The following is an 18146-nucleotide window of genomic DNA, read 5'->3' as shown; positions in this document are numbered from 1 at the left end:
TAATTTGTCTTTCATTTTCACACGAAGGAGAGGAAACTGTTGACCCACAACCTATAAAGTCTGGGTTTTCACAGAGGACCCAGCTTCAGGAAGGTGTGATGATGGATTAGCCCACAGGGAAGTAAGTCTTAGACAATGGGCTTGGGCTGCTTAGAGGAGCAGAGGTTTGGGCAAATTCAACTATATCATCCCACCCACGTTTGGTAAAAGCTGTACTGCAGAGGTCGCCCTGGGAATTTCCTTGGCATTTTCCCATTTTCCTAAATCTACTCAAGTACAAATGGCCTGTGCTGTTCTCTGTGGTGCATGGTACACATCATGTTGCCCCATTAGTTTGACCAAGGTTAGTGCCAGTTCTTTTCCAGTAGCAGGGCCCAAACCAGACTGCCAAGCTTGCTTGTTAGTAGCCCTTGATGGGATGTAAGCTACAGTGGCCCTAGTCTTTTCAGGAGTCTCAAGGGAACTGATGAGCATGGCAGCAGGAAGCCCTGCATTGAGGAGTTGGGAGTTATAGATTCCAAGCCCAGTTCTACTACTAATTTGATTCTGTGTATTTGTCAACTGTGGGGGCCAGGTAACCTCTACTTTCTACCACTTCTTGGTTCCTTCTGCTTTATTCATTGTGAATGTTAGCTTGGCTACGTGAATAAGTTTTTATGGAGATTGTGCATCTATGAACAGATTATAGAGATTCTAGTGACGTTGAATGACCAAGCTCTCTCACCCTACATGGTGTCCATTGATGTTCCCTCCACTTATCAAGATCATGGGCATGTTTGTTTGTTTGTTTATAAATTTACATCCAAGTTATTTAGCATATAATGCAATAATGATTTCAGGAGTAGATTCCAGTGATTCATCCCCTACATATAACACCCGGTGCTGATCCCAACAAGTGTCCTCCTTAATGTCCCTTGCCCATTTAGCCTACCTCCCCACCCAAAACCCCTCCAACAACCCTCAGTTTTTTTTCTGTATTTAAGAGTCTCTTATGTTTTGTTCCCCTCCCTGTTTTTATATTATTTTTGCTTCCCTTCCCATTGTTCATCTGTTTTGTATCTTAAATTCCACCAAAAAACTGCTAGAACTGATCAGCAAAGCCGCAGGATATAAAATCAGTGCACAAAAATCGGTTGCATTTCTATACACCAATAAGGAAGCAGCAGAAAGAGAAATCAAGGAATTGATCCCATTTACAATTGCACCAAAAACCATAAAATACCTAGGAATAAACCTAACCAAAGAGGTGAAAAATCTGTATACTGAAAACTATAGAAAGCTTATGAAAGAAGTTGAAGAAGACACACAAAAAAATGGAAAAAGATTTCATGCTCATAGATTGGAAGAACAAATATTGTTAAAATATCTATACTACCCAAAGCAATCTACATATTAAATGCAATCCTATCAAAATAACACCAACATTCTTCACAGAGCTAGAACAAACAATCCTAAAATTTGCATGGAACCATAAAAGACCCTGAATAGCCAAAGCAATCCTGAAAAAGAGAACCAAGACTGGAGGCATCACAAGATGTATTACAAGATGTATTACGAAGCTATAATCATCAAGACAGTATGGTACTAGCACAAAAACAGACACTCAGATCAATGGAACAGAATAGGGAACCCAGGAGGCGCCTGGGTGGCGCAGTCGGTTAAGCGTCCGACTTCAACCAGGTCACGATCTCGCGGTCCAGGAGTTCGAGCCCCGCGTCGGGCTCTGGGCTGATGGCTCAGAGCCTGGAGCCTGTTTCCGATTCTGTGTCTCCCTCTCTCTCTGCCCCTCCCCCGTTCATGCACTGTCTCTCTCTGTCCCAAAAATAAATAAATGTTTTTGAAAAAAAAAAAAAAAGAATAGGGAACCCAGAAATGAACCCACAAACATATGGCCAACTAATCTTTGACAAAGGAGGAAGGAATAGCCAATGGAATAAAGACAGTCTCTTCAGCAAATGGTGTTGGGATAACTGGACAGCAACATGCAGAACTGGACCACTTTCTTATACCATATACAAAAATAAATTCAAAATGTGAGACATCAAAATCCTAGAGGAGAAAGCATGCAGAAATCTCTTTGACCTTGGCTGCAGCAACTTCTTACTCAACACGTCTCCGGAGGCAAGGGAAACAAAAGCAGCAATGAACTATTGGGACCTCATCAAGATAAAAAGCTTCTGCACAGTGAAGGAGACAATCAGCAAAACTAAGAGGAAACCATTGGAATGGGAGAAGATATTTGCAAATGACATATCAGATAAAGGGTTAGTATCCAAAATCTATAAAGAACTTATCAAACTCAACACACCAAAAACAAATAATCCTGTAAAGAAATGGGTAAAAGACATGAATACACACTTTTACAAAGAAGACATCCAGATGCCTAACAGACACATGAAAAGATGCTGAACATCACACAGCATCAGGGAAATACAAATCAAAACCACAATGAGATACCACCTCATACCTGTCAGAATGGTTAACATTAATAACTCAGGCAACAACAGATGTTGGCGAGGATGTGGAGAAAGAGTAACACTTTTGCACTGCTGGTGGGAATGCAAGCTGGTGCAGCCACTCTGGAAAACAGTATGGAGGTTCCTCAAAAAATTAAAAATATAACTATCCTAGAACCCAGCAATTGCACTCCTAGGTACTTGTCCAAAGGATACAGGTGTGCTGTTTCAAAGGGGCACATGCACCCAATAGCAGTGCTATTGACAATAGCCAAAGTATGGAAAGAGCCCAAATGCCCATTGATGGATGAATGGATAAAGAAGATGTGGGAGGAGGTCAAACTTTCACTCTTCACAGATGACATGATACTCTATATGGGAAACCCAAACGATTCCACCAAAAAACTGCTAGAACTGATTCATGAATTCAGCAAAGTTGCAGGATATAAAATCAATGCACAGAAATCAGTTGCATTGCTATACACCAACAATGAAGTGACAGAAAGAGAAATCAAGGACTCAATCCCATTTACAGTTGCACCAAAAACCATAAAATACCTAGGAATAAATCTAACCAAAGAGGTGAAAAATCTATACACTGAAAACTATAGAAAGCTTATGAAAGAAATTAAAGAAGACACAAAGAAATGGAAAAAGATTCCATGCTCCTGGATAGGAAGAACAAATATTGTTAAAATGTTGATACTACCCAAAGCAATCTACATATTCAATGCAATCCCTATCAAGTAACACCAGCATTCTTCACAGAGCTAGAACAAATAATCCTAAAATTTGTATGGAACCAGAAAAGACACCGAATAGCCAAAGCAATCTTGAAAAAGAAAACCAAAGCAGGAGGCATCACAATCCCAGACTTCAAGCTATACTACAAAGCTGTAATCATCAAGACAGTATGGTACTGGCACAAGAACAGACACTCAGATCAGTGGAATAGAATAGAGAACCCAGAAATGGACCCACAAACGTATGGCCAACTAATCTTTGACAAAGCAGGAAAGAATATCCAATGGAATAAAGGCAGTCTCTTCAGCAAGTGATGCTGGGAAAACTGGACAGCGACATGCAGAAGAATGAACCTGGACCACTTTCTTACACCATACACAAAAATAAACTCAAAATGGATGAAAGACCTCAATGTAAGACAGGAAGCCATCAAAATCCTCAAGGAGAAAGCAGGCAAAAACCTCTCTGATCTTGCCCACAGCAACTTCTTACTCAACATGTCTCTGGAGGCAAGGGAAATAAAAACAAAAATGAAGCACTGGGACCTCATCAAAATAAAAAGCTTCTGCACAGTGAAGGAAATAATCAGCAAAGCTAAAAGGAAACGGACAGAATGGGAGAAGATATTTGCAAATGACATATCAGATAAAGGGTTAGTATCCAAAATCTACAAAGAACTTATCAAACTCAACACCCCAAAACCAAATAATCCAATGAAGAAATGGGCAAAAGATATGAATAGACACTTCTCCAAAGTAGACATCCAGATGGCCAACCGACACATGAAAAAATCCTCAACATCATTCATCATCAGGGAAATACAAATCAAAACCACAATGAGATACCACTTTACACCTGTCAGAATGGCTAACATTAACAACTCAGGCAACAATAGATGTTGGCAAAGATGCGGAGAAAGAGGATCTCTCTGCATTGTTGGTGGCAATGCAAGCTGGTGCAGCCACTTTGGAAAACAGTATGGAGGGTCCTCAAAAAACTAAAAATAGAACTACCCTACGACCCAGCAATGGCACTACTAGGCATTTATCCACGGAATACAGGTGTGCTGTTTCGAAGGGACACATGCACCTCCATGTTTATAGCAGCACTATCAACAATAGCTAAAGTATGGAAAGAGCCCAAATGTCTCTCGATGGATGAATGGATAAAGAAGATGTAGTATACATATATACAATGGAGTCTTACTCAGCAATCAAAAAGAATGAAATCTTGCCATTTGCAACTACGTGGATGGAACTAGAGGGTATTATGCTAAGTGAAATTAGTCAGAGAAAGACATGTCATATGACTTCACTCATATGAGGACTTTAAAACAGATGAACATAAGGGAAGGGAAATAAAAATAATATAAAAACAGGGCGGGGGACAAATCAGAAGAGACTCATAAATATGGAGAACAAACAGAGGGTTGCTGGAGGGGTTGTGGGAGGGGGGATGGGCTAAATAGGTAAGGGGCACTAAGGAATCTACTGAAATCATTGCTTCACTATATGCTAATTTGGATATAAATTTTAAAAAATAAAAAATAAAGTTAACAACAAAGATGTGGTATGTGTGTATATATATATACACAGACATACACACACACACACACACACACACACACACACACACACACACTGGGATATTACTCAGCAATCAAAAAGAATGAAATATTGCCATTTGCAACAACGTGGATAGAACTAGAGTATATTGTGCTAAGCAAAATTAGAGAAAGACAAATATCATATAACTTTACCATATGTGAAATTTAAGATACAAAAAAGATCATGGGCATGTTAAGTGAGCAAACTAGTGGGGCTTGTTAGCAAACAAGCGTGGATGATAATATCTTAGAGCTTAAAAATTGGAATCTGGACTTAGTGAGCTCATAAAATTATTTCCATGTCTAGGATCTTTGGCTTTACGAGTACTTACTTGAATTCAATTCAAGCCACGCTTAATGGTGTGCATATTTCATTGTTGTAAGTGACAACAAAACATTAATAGAAAGAACCTGGCAAGCTGGGTTTTGTTTACATAGCAGAATCACATTCTTTACTTTTTATAACCAGCATAAATATTGATAGTCCTCTCAAATACAGCTAGGATAACATGTAATTTTATTATCCATCCCCCTAAGACAAAAGTTCTGGTCCATTTCTTCAGTAGATGGGCTGTCTGCTCCTCAATTATGTACCCCAGTGGTTCAGTTCTTCCCTATTATCACCATCACTCCTATTCTAATTTCTCTTATACTCATTCACACTAAAGTTTAAACGGGGAACTTCAGAATGGATACTGATTGCTGGGAACTCTGGAAAGTACTGGATTCTCTGAATATTGGGAAGTGAGGGAAAGGTCAGGATCAAGTGGAATAAAGAGGACACATGCCATCATAAAACATAGATTTTTACACCCTCCTTCTGGGCATGGAAAATTCAAGCTAGATCCAATGGCTTTTGAATCACTGAAAATACAGCTTTCTGGGTGGTGTCGCTTGGGACCTCTGAGCATCTCTTGGGCTCATGCCTCCTCTCCACATTTGTGGTTCATGCACCCAACCGATTATACTCTCTTTTCAGAGGTCTGAGCATCAGTTTGGCAGAAGGTCTCCTCCTGAGGTCTGGGCATCCGTCCTACAAGTTCCTTCCTTTGAGCTCCTAGGCTTTTTTGTTCTCTCTGGTTTCTTTCCTGCAATTAACTATCTGGGATCCCTTAGTACCTCCTTGTTACTCTTTAGCCTTCTGACACATTTTCTAAACAATTCCCTTTGTTTGAAATTCCTGGTGTGGGTTCTGCTTTCCACACTAGATCCTGATTGAAACAGAAGCCTAAAGAATTTGGGGGCCAGATGATAGGACTATTTAGATGCCATTTTATGGTGAGCCTCCCAAGAAAGGTATGTTGACTGATGCGTAATGGAGAGGCTCTTCAATTGGACAGAGGGGACCCAAGAGAGGTGACCCTGGCTGAGCCTGGCTTTGAACACCAGTGTGCCTGAATTCATTTTCACACTGTCTCCTGGGGTGACAGATAAACTGGAAGCCAAGAATGATGGGATTGATGTCTTCACAGGAAAGGACCATGTTCATCCAAGGCTAACAGGGAGATGGGGGTGAAAAGTATGAGAGGTTGAGCAAGAAGATTCCTTTCAGGGTTGGGAAAAGGGGCTCATGGAAGTGCTTGCCTAGAAGGTTCTATTTTAGCCCTTCCCCCAACCTCCCTGTAGCTAGGCAGTTAAATATGAAGTTGATTCCAGTCTGTCTTTTGAAATTCACCTCAGTCAAGTTACCTTGTGCCTCAGAAGGTTTTCATGCTTGATCTCAGCAGATGGGGTGTGGAGGTGGGAGTGGAGGCATAAAAAAACATGATACAAAAAAAAAATAATAATAGTAACTGTTACCATTAGTTGAGAACCTACAAATGTCCTGCATTACTAGAACAGAGAGGGTGGGAGAGAAGTTGGGTTCTGGGGCTCTGTTGTTAGAGAAATCAGTGCCAACCATTTTAGTCCTTAGGCAGTTCTGGGTCCACTGCATTTTGGGGGCACCAGAGACCAGGTTTGCATCAGTTATGGGTGCACCACTCAGTACCTGTGGCTTCCCAAGGGGATGAGGTGCATCTCTGAGGGGCTGAAAGAGTATAGAAGGCTTTCAGCTTAACCTTTCTTTCAGGGGTGGCCTGAGGTGGTTCAGGCATGGTTGGATGAGTGGGAATGCCATGTGGGAACCCTGCCTAAAGCACACAGCTAATTTTGCAATCACAAGACTCCCTTAGTGGAACTGTAAAGGGCAAGCTTGATTGCCCCAGCAGGTGGACTTGCCTTGTGGAGGGCCTGGCATTCCAGGTGGAGCCCAAGTGACAAGGCAGGAGAATTGAGCTCCGGGGAAGTCCCGCAGTCTCCCCTTGCTGAGCAGCCTGGGGTCTGTCATCAACTCTATTTCCCCGTAGGTGTGGCTCGGTGCCTCCTTCTCAAGGAGCTCAGGCTGGTCACACTCATGCTGATGCTGTGATTTCTTCATCTGAGTCTCACAGGATCTTCTGGCATGATTGCCACACCCCACCCAGCCAGGTGGGACCTCCCCGTACTTCCCAAATAAATGACAGTCTCGGTCACTGCTCTTGGGAGCTATTGGAGCTGTGATTCAGTCCCCTGCACTTTCGATAAAGGTCCTTCCTTGCCCGCTGATAGCTGGCAAGTCCTCCAGCTCTTCTTTGTGCTTTAGGGCTCAGGGAAGAGATGCGGCCATGCCGGGCTCAGTCCAGCGCGGGGTCAGTGGTTTCCGGGAGTTACTAGGATCTTGGCAGAGATGCCCTGGCCTGGGGCCACCCCCCCCCCCACCTGCTCCCAGGCAGAAGCAGTTGCCGATGGGAGGAAGGAGGAGGGATGCGGGCATCCGGTGGCGGTGGCTTTTTAAGGTCAAAAGTCACGCCTGGCTCAGGACTTCTAGGGAGAGATTCTGTCACTGGCTGGATCTTTGGGTGGAGTAAACTCTGCGCCACGTCCCCCTCCCTGACACCACCTTGAAGTTTTGTCTCAGGAGGTGGCTCAGATTTTCTGACTAGGGCTTTGTGTCAGGCCAGGCTTCCAGGCCAGCTCCCTATCCAGAATGGGGACCTCAGTAACTAGTGTCCTGGAAAGGTCTTAGGAATGTCTCCTGACCCTTCTGTCTCCTATTGCTGTCCCCGCAGGTGTGGAGACAATCCCATTATGACATGCATTCGAGGAGTCCCTTTCTGTGGAGAACCCTATACAGCAGGTGATGTCAAGATGGGGCTCTGTACCCACGCCTGTGCCCACACCTGTCTCTTCTGGATGCCCCAGCATTCTCTGCCCCTCTTTGTGCATGGCCCTTCCCACCCGGTGCTGTCCATCTTCCACTGGATGGTGGGCTTCCACGGGGTGGGGAGTGGTGCTTATTCTCTGCTCTAGCTCCAGACCCAGCACCGAGCCAAGCACAGAGTAGGCATCAGAAGGAGTACGTGGGCCTTGACTGTACTGTGGGACAGGTTATCCTCTTAGACCAGCTTCAGCCCTGGCCCTCCTCACCACCACCTGTAGCTTTCCTGGAAAGAAGGGCTGGGCTGAGGGTCACGAGATCGCTGCCAGTTTTGGTGTGTAAACCCTGAGCCTTCCTTCCCGAAGGGCCTAGCGTCTAGTAAAGCGGCCTAATTAGAATGTTTCCTCATTATTCTTTTCTATTTGAACCGTAGTGAATAAACCTCAGACCGGGGAGGTCTCTGACTTGAATCAGCAGGTGTGGATCCTGCAGGATCAGACCATTGTGACAGTTCCACGGACTGACAGTGTGACTCCAGGTGAGTGGTCATCCTGTGGCTGCTGCCTCGGAGGCAAGGGAGGCGTCATGTTAGCACACATGGGATGCTGGCACTGGCCTTGTGTTCAAAGGCAGCTTTACAAAAGGGTCCACGTGGAGGGGGGTGACTCCCCCACCTGCCTGGGAAGGGGTGTCCTGGGAAGCCGGAGAGCTGCTTTCAGTGACCTGATGGCCTGTTACATGGAAGAGAAGTATCTTATTCTGCCTGACTTCTGGGTATCCTAAGAGGACTCAATGGGTGGGTAACCATGGGAAGGCAGGTTTCGACATCACATGAGGCCAAACTTGCTAGTGGACAGAAGTCTTCAAGGAGCAGAGGGGCTGCTTGCGGTTGGAGTTTCCCACCTCCAGGTGGTCCAGCAGGGGCTGCCATCTGTTTAGCTCTTCGTGTTTGCTCCATTTCCTAGGGCAGTGACTGGTGCATGGTGTGAGTGAATGAATGAACGAACAAATGTGGTGGCTGGCGTTTTGGTGGGCCTGGGGTAGCAGGGATTGCACTCAAGGTTTCTTCCTGCCCCACCCGGGTGATGCTGGCCTCGTCCTGATTTCAAGAGGAAACTGACACTATCTTCCCTTTTGTCCTTCTTAGTCACTGTCACTGTTGTCCCATGCAAGTATCCAGAGTATCTTGAGCAAGGCAGAGGGATTCCCATTTATATGGGAATAGAGAATCCAGAAATGTGTCTGTCTTGTGAGGACATAGGAGGGCAGCCCACATTGCAACTGAAGGTGAGTAAGAAAAATAATGTTATTAAAAAAATATACCAGTTTCTTCCTTCCTTCCTTCCTTCCTTCCTTCCTTCCTTCCTTCCTTCCTTCCTTCCTTCCTTCCTTTTTCCTTCTTTCTTTCTTTCTTTCTTTCTTTCTTTCTTTTCTTTCTTTCTTTCTTTCTTTCTTTCTTTCTTTCTTTCAGAGAGAGCAGGGAAGGGCAGAGAGAGAGGGAGAGAGAATCCCAAGCATGCTCCGTGCTGCAGTGAGGAGCCTGACTTGGGGCTCTCCACCTCATGAGCCATGAGATCATGACCTAAGCCAAAATCAAGAGTCAGACCGGATGTTCAACCAACTGAGCCACCCAGGTGCCCCAAAAGGCCAGTTTCTTTTATGAGATATTTATTTGGTAGATAATCTAGTTTTAGAAGTAAAAAAAGAAATATTCTCTGTTCTTAAACATATTTATTCCTAGATATTTTTGAGTCATCTGCATGCAGTTGCGTTATCCTGAACATCACTAGTTGAGGATCTTTGTCTTTCTTGTATTTTAAGATATTGTCTACCATTGTTTCAAGTATATTCTCTCCTTCATTCTGGCTTCTCTTTCCTTCCTCTTGGAATGCCTATTCCTTAGTCATTGGAACATCTAGATCTCTCTTCAGTATCTCATCTTATTTTCCATACTTTCTATCCTTTCACTGTTTTGTTTTTTTCTTGTTGCACCCTGGGAGAATATCTTGGTTTAATCTTCCAGGTCATGATTACATTTTAAGTTTGTCCTGTCTGCTTCCTCATTCTCCTATTCAGTTTTCTGAGATTTCAATCTTTCCTCTTGTTCCTTAAACTTCAGTTTAGTTCGACTCAATTTCATTTCATCCAGTCCAGTTAGCTCAGTAAATGTGTAGGTTTTTAGTGGCACAGCACCATTGTGGCCATTTGAGATATATTGGTGCCCAGAATGGCACAGAGCCCTGCCCTCAGAGGGCGTGGATTCTAGCAGGAGGAGAGAAGTGGTAGACAGTAAGTGTAATGGGTAAGTCTGTGGTGTCTTTAAGGGTGTTATGTCCTGTGGGAAAGCACAGTTAGAACAGGCTAAAGAGACTGGCAGTGCCAGCCCAGGTGGAGTTGGGCTGCCGTAGAAAATAGTGCAGTCGGCATCATCAGATCTTAGCAGACAGTAGAAGGCAAGAAGAGAGTTAGCCAACAGGTGTGAGTGGGAGCAAGTTCAAGAATTAGCGGAGAGAACAGTGTGACAGGAGTGAACTAAGTGGGGAGGAGTTCAGAGAGATAAAAAGGCAGGACACAAAGGGCCTTGCCGACATTTGTAAGGACTTTGCCTTTCCATCTGAGTAAGATGGGGCATTATTAGAATGTTTTGAGTAGAAGAGTCCCATGCATGAACATAGGTTTGAAAAGAATTATTTTGGCTGCCAGTTGAAAGCAGACTGTGGGGGGGGGGCGAAGTCCTGTGGGGGGACTTCGAGGTGATCTAGGGGAGATTTGATGGACGTGGACAAGTGGGTAGCAGTGGAGGTAGGCAGAAGCCAGTCAGACTCTGAAAATATTTTATTTAAATTGAGGCAAGAGGACTTGCTGACAGTGAATGCTGGGTGTGATGAAAGAGGACTGAGAATTACATTTTCACCTATGTCCTGTCTGCTAAGCCACCCTTCTATTGCGATTTTGTCTACTGTGGTTTTCGATGGATTGAGAATTGACCGTTTCATTCTGCCACATGTGGGTCCTTAGGGACCCTGGTGCCAGCAGTGTTGCTGCAGTGCTGGAGGTGAACGCCCAGACCGAGGGGTTTAAGAGTGGGACAGGAGGAGAGAACCTAGAGACAGCCTATATAGACAACTGTTACAGAGAGTTTTCTGCAAAGGGGGAGTTGGGAAAGGTGGTGGGCAAGCGAGATCATTGTTTGAGATGGTAGAATGGCAGCGAATATGCTAATGGAAATGAGGGAGAGAACGCAAACATGAATGGCCGGAAGAGGAACAGCAGTAAGCTGGGGAGGGCAGCTGGGGACTTGCCGCCCAGTCCTTCCCAGGCGGGAGGTTGAAAAGGAGGATGGAGGAGGTGGTGTCAGAGTTTGAAATGAGCAAGTGCCTTTTTATTTATTAAACAGCCAACACATCTCTATTGAATTTCTGTGTGTTGGGATGTACAGTGATGAACAAGTCTAGCAATAATTATATGATTGATGGATATTCTAAGTTCAGATGGTAATGAGATAGGGAGGAGGTCCAAATGTGGACAAATTATGGACCATCCCTGTGTAGTGTCTCTCTGGAGATCTTGTGTGTGCATAATTTTGTTAAAAATACTTCAATGCACAGTATATAAATACACAAAATGTACTTCTACATATGATATAGAAAGCATTTTCTGATTGCTCTATTTACTTGGTTTGTTTATTTAAATGCAAATCCTTTGGTTTGTTAGACCCTCTTGTGTCTTTTTTGTGGCACTGCCGTTCCTCGAGTGTTGGCAGCTGGTCAGAGGCTGATACTGGAACTTTTGTTAGAAGACTGGTTTTGCAAGGTGGCGGCCCTCAACTGTTGCGGCTTTGGTAGGGGAGGTCCTTGGTTTATTGCTGCAGATCTGCAGCTCCTTCTTTTCCCCCCATCAGCCTCTTGTGTGAGATGAGTTCCAATGCATCGTTGGAGTGTGCCCACTTGTTCATTAACCTTTCTTTGTGCCATTCCTACTCCATCTCTGGATTTGAGGAAAGGGACCGAGAAGGTGAGATTCCATGCTCACTCTGCTGCTCCTTTGAAATGTGTTTTAACAGAGGGATAAGGCTTTCTCTAACTTCGGAACATTTATTGATTGTGCACAAGTAACTCTGAACCGCTAACAGCCTCTGCTTCTCCTGCTGGGCGTTCTCTGTCACGTTTCAGGAGGAGGAGATACTGGATCTGTACAACGAAGTCGCGCCCGTGGAGCCCTTCCTCTTCTACCACTCGAAAGATGGCAGGACCTCCACCTTCGAGTCCGTGGCGTTCCCTGGCTGGTTCATCGCCTCCTCTGAGATCCGCCATCCCCTCTTCCTCACTTCAGACCTGGGGGGAAAGAACAATGTTAACTTCAATTTGAGTATCAATGCTTGACCTCAGCCTGGAGGGGGCAGCTTGGTCAGAGGTCTTTGTTAAATTTCCTAGTTCCCAGCATGCTTTCATTTATATTCTCTCCGTGTCATTTCACGTCAGTGCTGAGAGGTGGGCAGGACCTTGTTATCATCACGCTTTGTGAATGACTTCAGGGCAGCCGAGGCATAGAATGTGAGCTCAGACACGGGGGAAGGGGTCATGTAAAGTTCTCCTCTCAAGCTGAAGGTGTCCATCCCACAGCCATCTGTACGAGGGTGTCTGGACCCCAAGCCATTAGTGCCTTCTCTGTGGGTGGATACAGAGAAGCGTCAGAGCTCATGATCTGGTGACTAGTGTGGAACTGATTCGCTTTGTTTTCTTTCCTATTTAGATTACATTTTCCATATGCTTTGTATGTTGCCAGTATATTTCACGTTGCATAATGTATCCTTTTAAGGGTTAAGGAATGTTTAAAGGTAAATAATTCTTAACAATAGTTAAACTATTTTTTTCCTAATTCTAATATGTAAACATAAAGCCAAATATAAACTTCATGTGTTTACACAACAGAAAAGCTAAAACTAAGCTGTAAAATGAAGTAGAAAACGTAGTAAACTGAAATTAGAGAGAGTAATTGAATGAGGATAGCTCACTGGGGTTTCACTGGGGAAAGAAGGACCCCTATCAGTGGTGACAGTCCAGGGTGGAGATAATGCATGTAAAAGAACACTACTATATGACTATTTTCTGTACAGTCTCACAGCCTTGATTTCTTTGCCTCTTCTAGACTTTTCCTTTTAGGCATCCACAAGATCTCTTTAAAAATAACAGTAAAGGTGATGACAGAGCCTCAGGCAGGGCAAACTACAAGCTAGCACACTGCCCCCACTCCCCCAGGTGGCCTATGTGGGACATTCCTCAGGCACTGCTGGCTGCCCAGGGACAAAGGAGAGGAAATAAACAAGTAGCTAACTGATAGAGATCACAGTCATGCAGGACCAGAGTCTCCCTCAGTTCGCAAATATCTTAGTAAATTTCAAGAAAAAGTCAATCTTATCAAATAGCCTAATCTCCAGAAACCTGTAGAATCAGTTTGCTGGAGCCCCAACGTCACCCTTCCATAGTGATATAGGGAACAAAGGCAAGAAGGAAATGGCAGGTAAAATTAAGTGCCCGTATAACCTGCGGCCCATTGACAAATGCTTGAGGCAAATACAGTGTACCAAGGTTCTCCAGGAACCCCCTACCGTCCTAATGTTAATGCCTTACTAGAGGAAAACCAACCTTAGCTTGATAATAGCAAGGCCTCAGGTATCTTAGGAGTCCTCTTTAGCATATCAAAGTCCCTCTGGAGGCCTTCCTTTTGTCTTTACCTCCCCCAGTGCCATTGTGTATAACCAGTAACTGTTCACAACCACAGTGCAGCTCTTCCTGCCCACAGGTCCTGTCCGCCTGCTTTAATATCACCTTTTTGCACCAAAGACGTCTTCAAGAATTCTTTCTTGGCCGTCAGCTACGAACCCCACGAACCCCACCATCACCCCAAAACTTCATCAAAGGTGCCTTTTCTTGGAACAGAGAGCCTAGCTTTCCCACCGGTCATGCTTCAGATGATGTATTCTGATGAAATTAAATCACTGTGGGTATAATTGTAGAAAGATGTAGCTACATCTGGTTCTGTATATAACAGATTTCTTATTTTGACTCTGATACTACAGACACAGGAAGTTCTATACAATTTCCAAAATAGCCCCAGTCACTTACTTTTTTTTTTTTTTTCTTCCTACTTTTGGACAATCAGACCACATACTCTACTAAGCAGGCCAGTAAACAATCAGTAAGCCCCGATTTAATGCAACGTCTCTTGATTCTTCGAAGTTTTCTTCCTCAATTAAATACAGTTTTAGCATTGCAGTTTTATTAAAAAACAGCATTAAAATGGACACTGAGGTAATTAGTTCTGGGATATTAAATAGGAGAATTGGTTATTGAATATTTACTACTATACTCACTGCTCATAAATGGTGATAGCTTCTTATATCTGACCATTTACATTGTTACACTGTCAGTTGTTACATCTGCCAGTTGGGATCCAATAACACATTTGCTTGTGACGTGATTATGGTCTGAGTGTGACAGCACCTCCATCCTCCTACAGGCTGTGTGGTGATTCCATTGTCCCATCTCTTTACCACGAAAACTGCATGCAGGTGCTGTGACACTTTGGATTGTCACTTAGCACAGATTTGAGCTCAAACAAAAGCTCAAATATGAGTCCTGGTGTCATGTAACTGGTTATCCTGATGGTCCAAAAGAGGTTCTGATAACATATTTAGAGTGTAATCAAAATGAAAACATAGTAATCTCTAGCTTGTGGAGCCTGGAGAGCAGACCTCCAGAGACCCCCCCCCCCCCACCCCGCTTAGCCATCACGTTTGTGAAAGACCACAGCATATGAAATCATAGAAAGGACCCTATGAGTAGCAACGTCCTCATTTTCAGGTGAACACCTGTTTTTCACACATCTGAATATCCAATGCTCTTGCATCTGGGTTCCGTGAGCTCCAGGCCAACACTCACTGAAGGATTTGGTTCTTTTGCATCTTTGGTATGAAGGGCTTGATGCCCTGTGTTGGGGGAGGTCATTGAGAGGATGTGACCACCAGCTGATCCATGAGCTGGACCCTGACAGCTGGAGGCTCCTCACCCCCTCTCCTGTCCTTGCAATGTGTGCTCTGGGTGCCTTCCTAGCTCCCAGAAGCTGCCCCAAGGACATAGCCTTGAGGCAGTGTAGTGATGTGATGTTGAGACATCTGGACGGTACCTGTGGCTGAACCCAGTTAAAGCTTCTATATAAATTTTTAATATTCTAGTGGGTGGGTATGGAAATGTATTGATCTTACAGCTGCCCCCAAACAAGCATCATATATAAATTCCCTTGCTTATTAAACTTGCCACCTACAGATCTGGGGTGAATTATTTCTTTCTTTGGTCTCAATCCTGACCTACCCATATGAGGACTGGTTTCAGATTACACTGGGAAGCTCCTGAGAAGGTGTAATCTAAGAGATTACACTGAGAGAGGGGATTTTGGATTCCAGGAAGGAATTTAGAACCTTGCCACCAAAATCACAATCGCAGTGAAAACAGTTGAGTGGGATGTTTTTCTGCTGAGCTGCTTTGGGGCTTGTATCTTCCGGCACCAGGATGGCTGAAGGGCAAAGACCACTTCCTGAAGCTGGACTTGAAGATACTGTCCCTGAACTCACAAATGATTGGGCACAGGGACTAAAGATGCTGTCCCCGGGACACTGAGAACAGTGGCTGTAATTAATAATCCTCATGTCAATAAAACATTACTTTTTATTTCTCAGCCTTTAAAGAGTTGTTTAAAAGAAGATTCTTACCAAAGCAATACATGTCTATGATTGAAAGCAATATCCTGCCCCGATCATATTTCCATGAGGCAACTGCTAAGTCTTTTTCAGCTCTTTTTCCTCCATGTGTCTAGGTATATGTTTTACTCCTATTTCTTGAATTACCAACTTTAGACATTATCTTTTCTTTTTTTAAAAAAAGATTTTATTTAATTATGAGAGAGAGAGAGTGAGCACAAGTGGGAGAAGAGCAGAGAGAGAGAGGGAGACACAGAATCTGAAGCAGGCTCCAGGCTCTGAGCTCTCAGCACAGAGCCTGACGCAGGGTTTGAACCCACGAACTGAGAGATCATAACCTGAGCCAAAAACGGATGCTCAACTGACTGAGCCACCCAGGTGCCTGAGACATTATCTTTTTTACCAGGCAGGTGGCATTTGCATCCCTACTATACAAAAATCATGTGCTCTTTATCTATTTGCTAAAGTTAATAGAAGTAGTAAGTCAAACAAAATATATTTATAGAGAGTTAGATAAACTTTGGGTGGTCCTGTTAGACAGTGCTCTGGTATGACATTGGAAAGGCACACAATAATCCTTTCGCCTTTTTCAGAATTTGGATAACTTCTCTGAATGATATCATTTTCCTTCAGCCTTTTCTTTTTAGGGGTAAGGAATGCCGGGGGAGATACATGGAGTGGAAGTGACTTGCAGTGGCCATTCGTAGTAGGTTTGGAAATGTGATACTCTTGATTTCAATTTCCATCTCCTGGTGTTGGGGTGTTATGAAGCACTCTTTGAGAAATTAGCAACAATTACCCAAAGCAAGACAGCAGAATAAAGTATGATCCCCCTTGTTCCCATCATTGGGGCTGTCTAGCAGGGTGTCAGCAGATGACCCACCCAGGGTGGAACATTCCTGGCCACCTAAACATTGTTATGTAATGGTGTAAGTGCTGAAATATATTGTGTATCTATATTTCTCAAACTTGAAGTAATATCAGAATCATCTGGGGTCTGAACTACAAGCTCAGGTGTTTGGGCTCACTCTGGACCCAGTAAATTAAAACCTATTCCCTGCATAATTCCTACTTAGTAGGTTTAGAGCAGGGCTGAAGAATCAATATTTTACTAATGACCTTAGGGAATAGAATGCACTCCCACTGTTCACATGCCCACAGGGCAGCTGAAGACAAAGCCTGGCTAAGGTCAACTAGCAGAGTGATTTTATTTGCTTGGGTAGCCAGTGACTCTTCTGTGGTTGATGCCTTCTGGTGGACATTAACAAAAAAATACAAACATCTTCGCATTTTGTGTGCATTCCCATATGTCCATCCACATGTCTTTACTCCATATCTCTTTATCTTTTAGTCTTCTGATCAGTGAGCAGGCATTGACCACAGCCCAAGAATCTATGTGTATTGTCCTTTTGGGACATTGTTTTTTTGTTTCGTTGTTTGGGGACATTTTGTATTTTGTTTTGTCGTCTACTTGTGTGTTCTTGCAGTTCACTGAATTTCTTTAAGAGGGTTATTCAGAGTTCTTTGTCAGACCATTTTTCTCCATTTCTTTAGGGTCAGTCATTGGAACTATATTAACTTTCCTTGGCGATATCATGTTTCCTTGACTATTTGTGATCCTTGTGGCCTTTATTGGTGTCTGTGCATTTAAGGAAGTAGGCACTTCTTTCGGTCTTGGCAGGCTGGCTTTGGAAGGGAAAGCCCTATACCAGGCAGCTTGTCCAAAGATTCTGCGTGGGCTTGTTCTGAAGTCCTCAGACAGGCAGGTCTGGTGCCTGGATCAGCAGGTGGGCAGACCTGGTGCTTGGGTCCATAGGGGCCGGTCTGGTGTCTGGGTTCACTGGGACAGGCCCAGTGCCTGTCTGTGGTGGTGGGCCTGGGACCCGGGTCTGTGTGGATGGGCCTGGTGTCTGGGTCCATAGGAGCTGGCCTGGAAGCTGAGACATGGAGGCCACCCTAGCAGTTGGGCAAGCCTGAGCCTTGAGCCATGGGAATCAGCCTGTAGCCTGTAGCTGCAGGGGCCATGAAGGACCACTCGAACCCATGGGGGCTGGCTTGGAGGCTAGGGCCCAGGGAAATGTCTGGAGACTGGAGCTCTAGGGACCAACCTGGTGCTGGAGTGGGCTGGGATCTTGCATCCATGGGAGCCCATGTGGAGCGTAGGTTTATGGGGGGGAGCCTGTCTAAAGCCTGAGGCAATGGGGCTGGCCTGGTGCTAGGGTGAACAGGTGGCCTGGATCCACAGGAGACTGCCTGGACCTTGGCCAATGGTAGCAGCGTGGCACAGGGGCAGGCCAGGACCCTCCTTCCATGGGAACTTATTTGGGGTCTAGGTCTGTGAAGGCTGGCCTGGGTGCTGAGGCAGGCTGGTAGCCTGGGTCCATGAGAGTGAGCCTGATACTAGGG

General features: G+C 44.4%; 1 protein-coding gene across 15 annotated transcripts in view; it reads left to right on the top strand.

The window, feature by feature from the left end:
• Positions 1-18146, top strand: part of IL36G (interleukin 36 gamma) — a 185476-nt gene that overhangs the window by 147668 nt on the left and 19662 nt on the right. For 8 of the 15 annotated variants that reach the window (XM_045054562.1, XM_045054556.1, XM_045054563.1 and 5 more), the window contains 2 exons: positions 8418-8522; positions 9132-9271. In XM_045054562.1, coding sequence (XP_044910497.1) covers positions 8418-8522; positions 9132-9271 — 245 coding nt within the window. Of the gene's footprint in view, positions 1-4882; positions 7276-7334; positions 7476-7895; positions 7964-8417; positions 8523-9131; positions 9272-12156; positions 15712-18146 lie in introns of those variants that run through there. The other 7 variants (XM_045054558.1, XM_045054559.1, XM_045054560.1 and 4 more) reach the window with 4 other exon arrangements.

The sequence above is a fragment of the Felis catus genome, chromosome A3 (assembly GCF_018350175.1).
Source record: "Felis catus isolate Fca126 chromosome A3, F.catus_Fca126_mat1.0, whole genome shotgun sequence".
NCBI lineage: Eukaryota > Metazoa > Chordata > Mammalia > Carnivora > Felidae > Felis > Felis catus.
The sequence above is the reverse complement of the archived record's forward strand: the minus strand, read 5'-3'. Positions and strand labels throughout refer to the sequence as shown.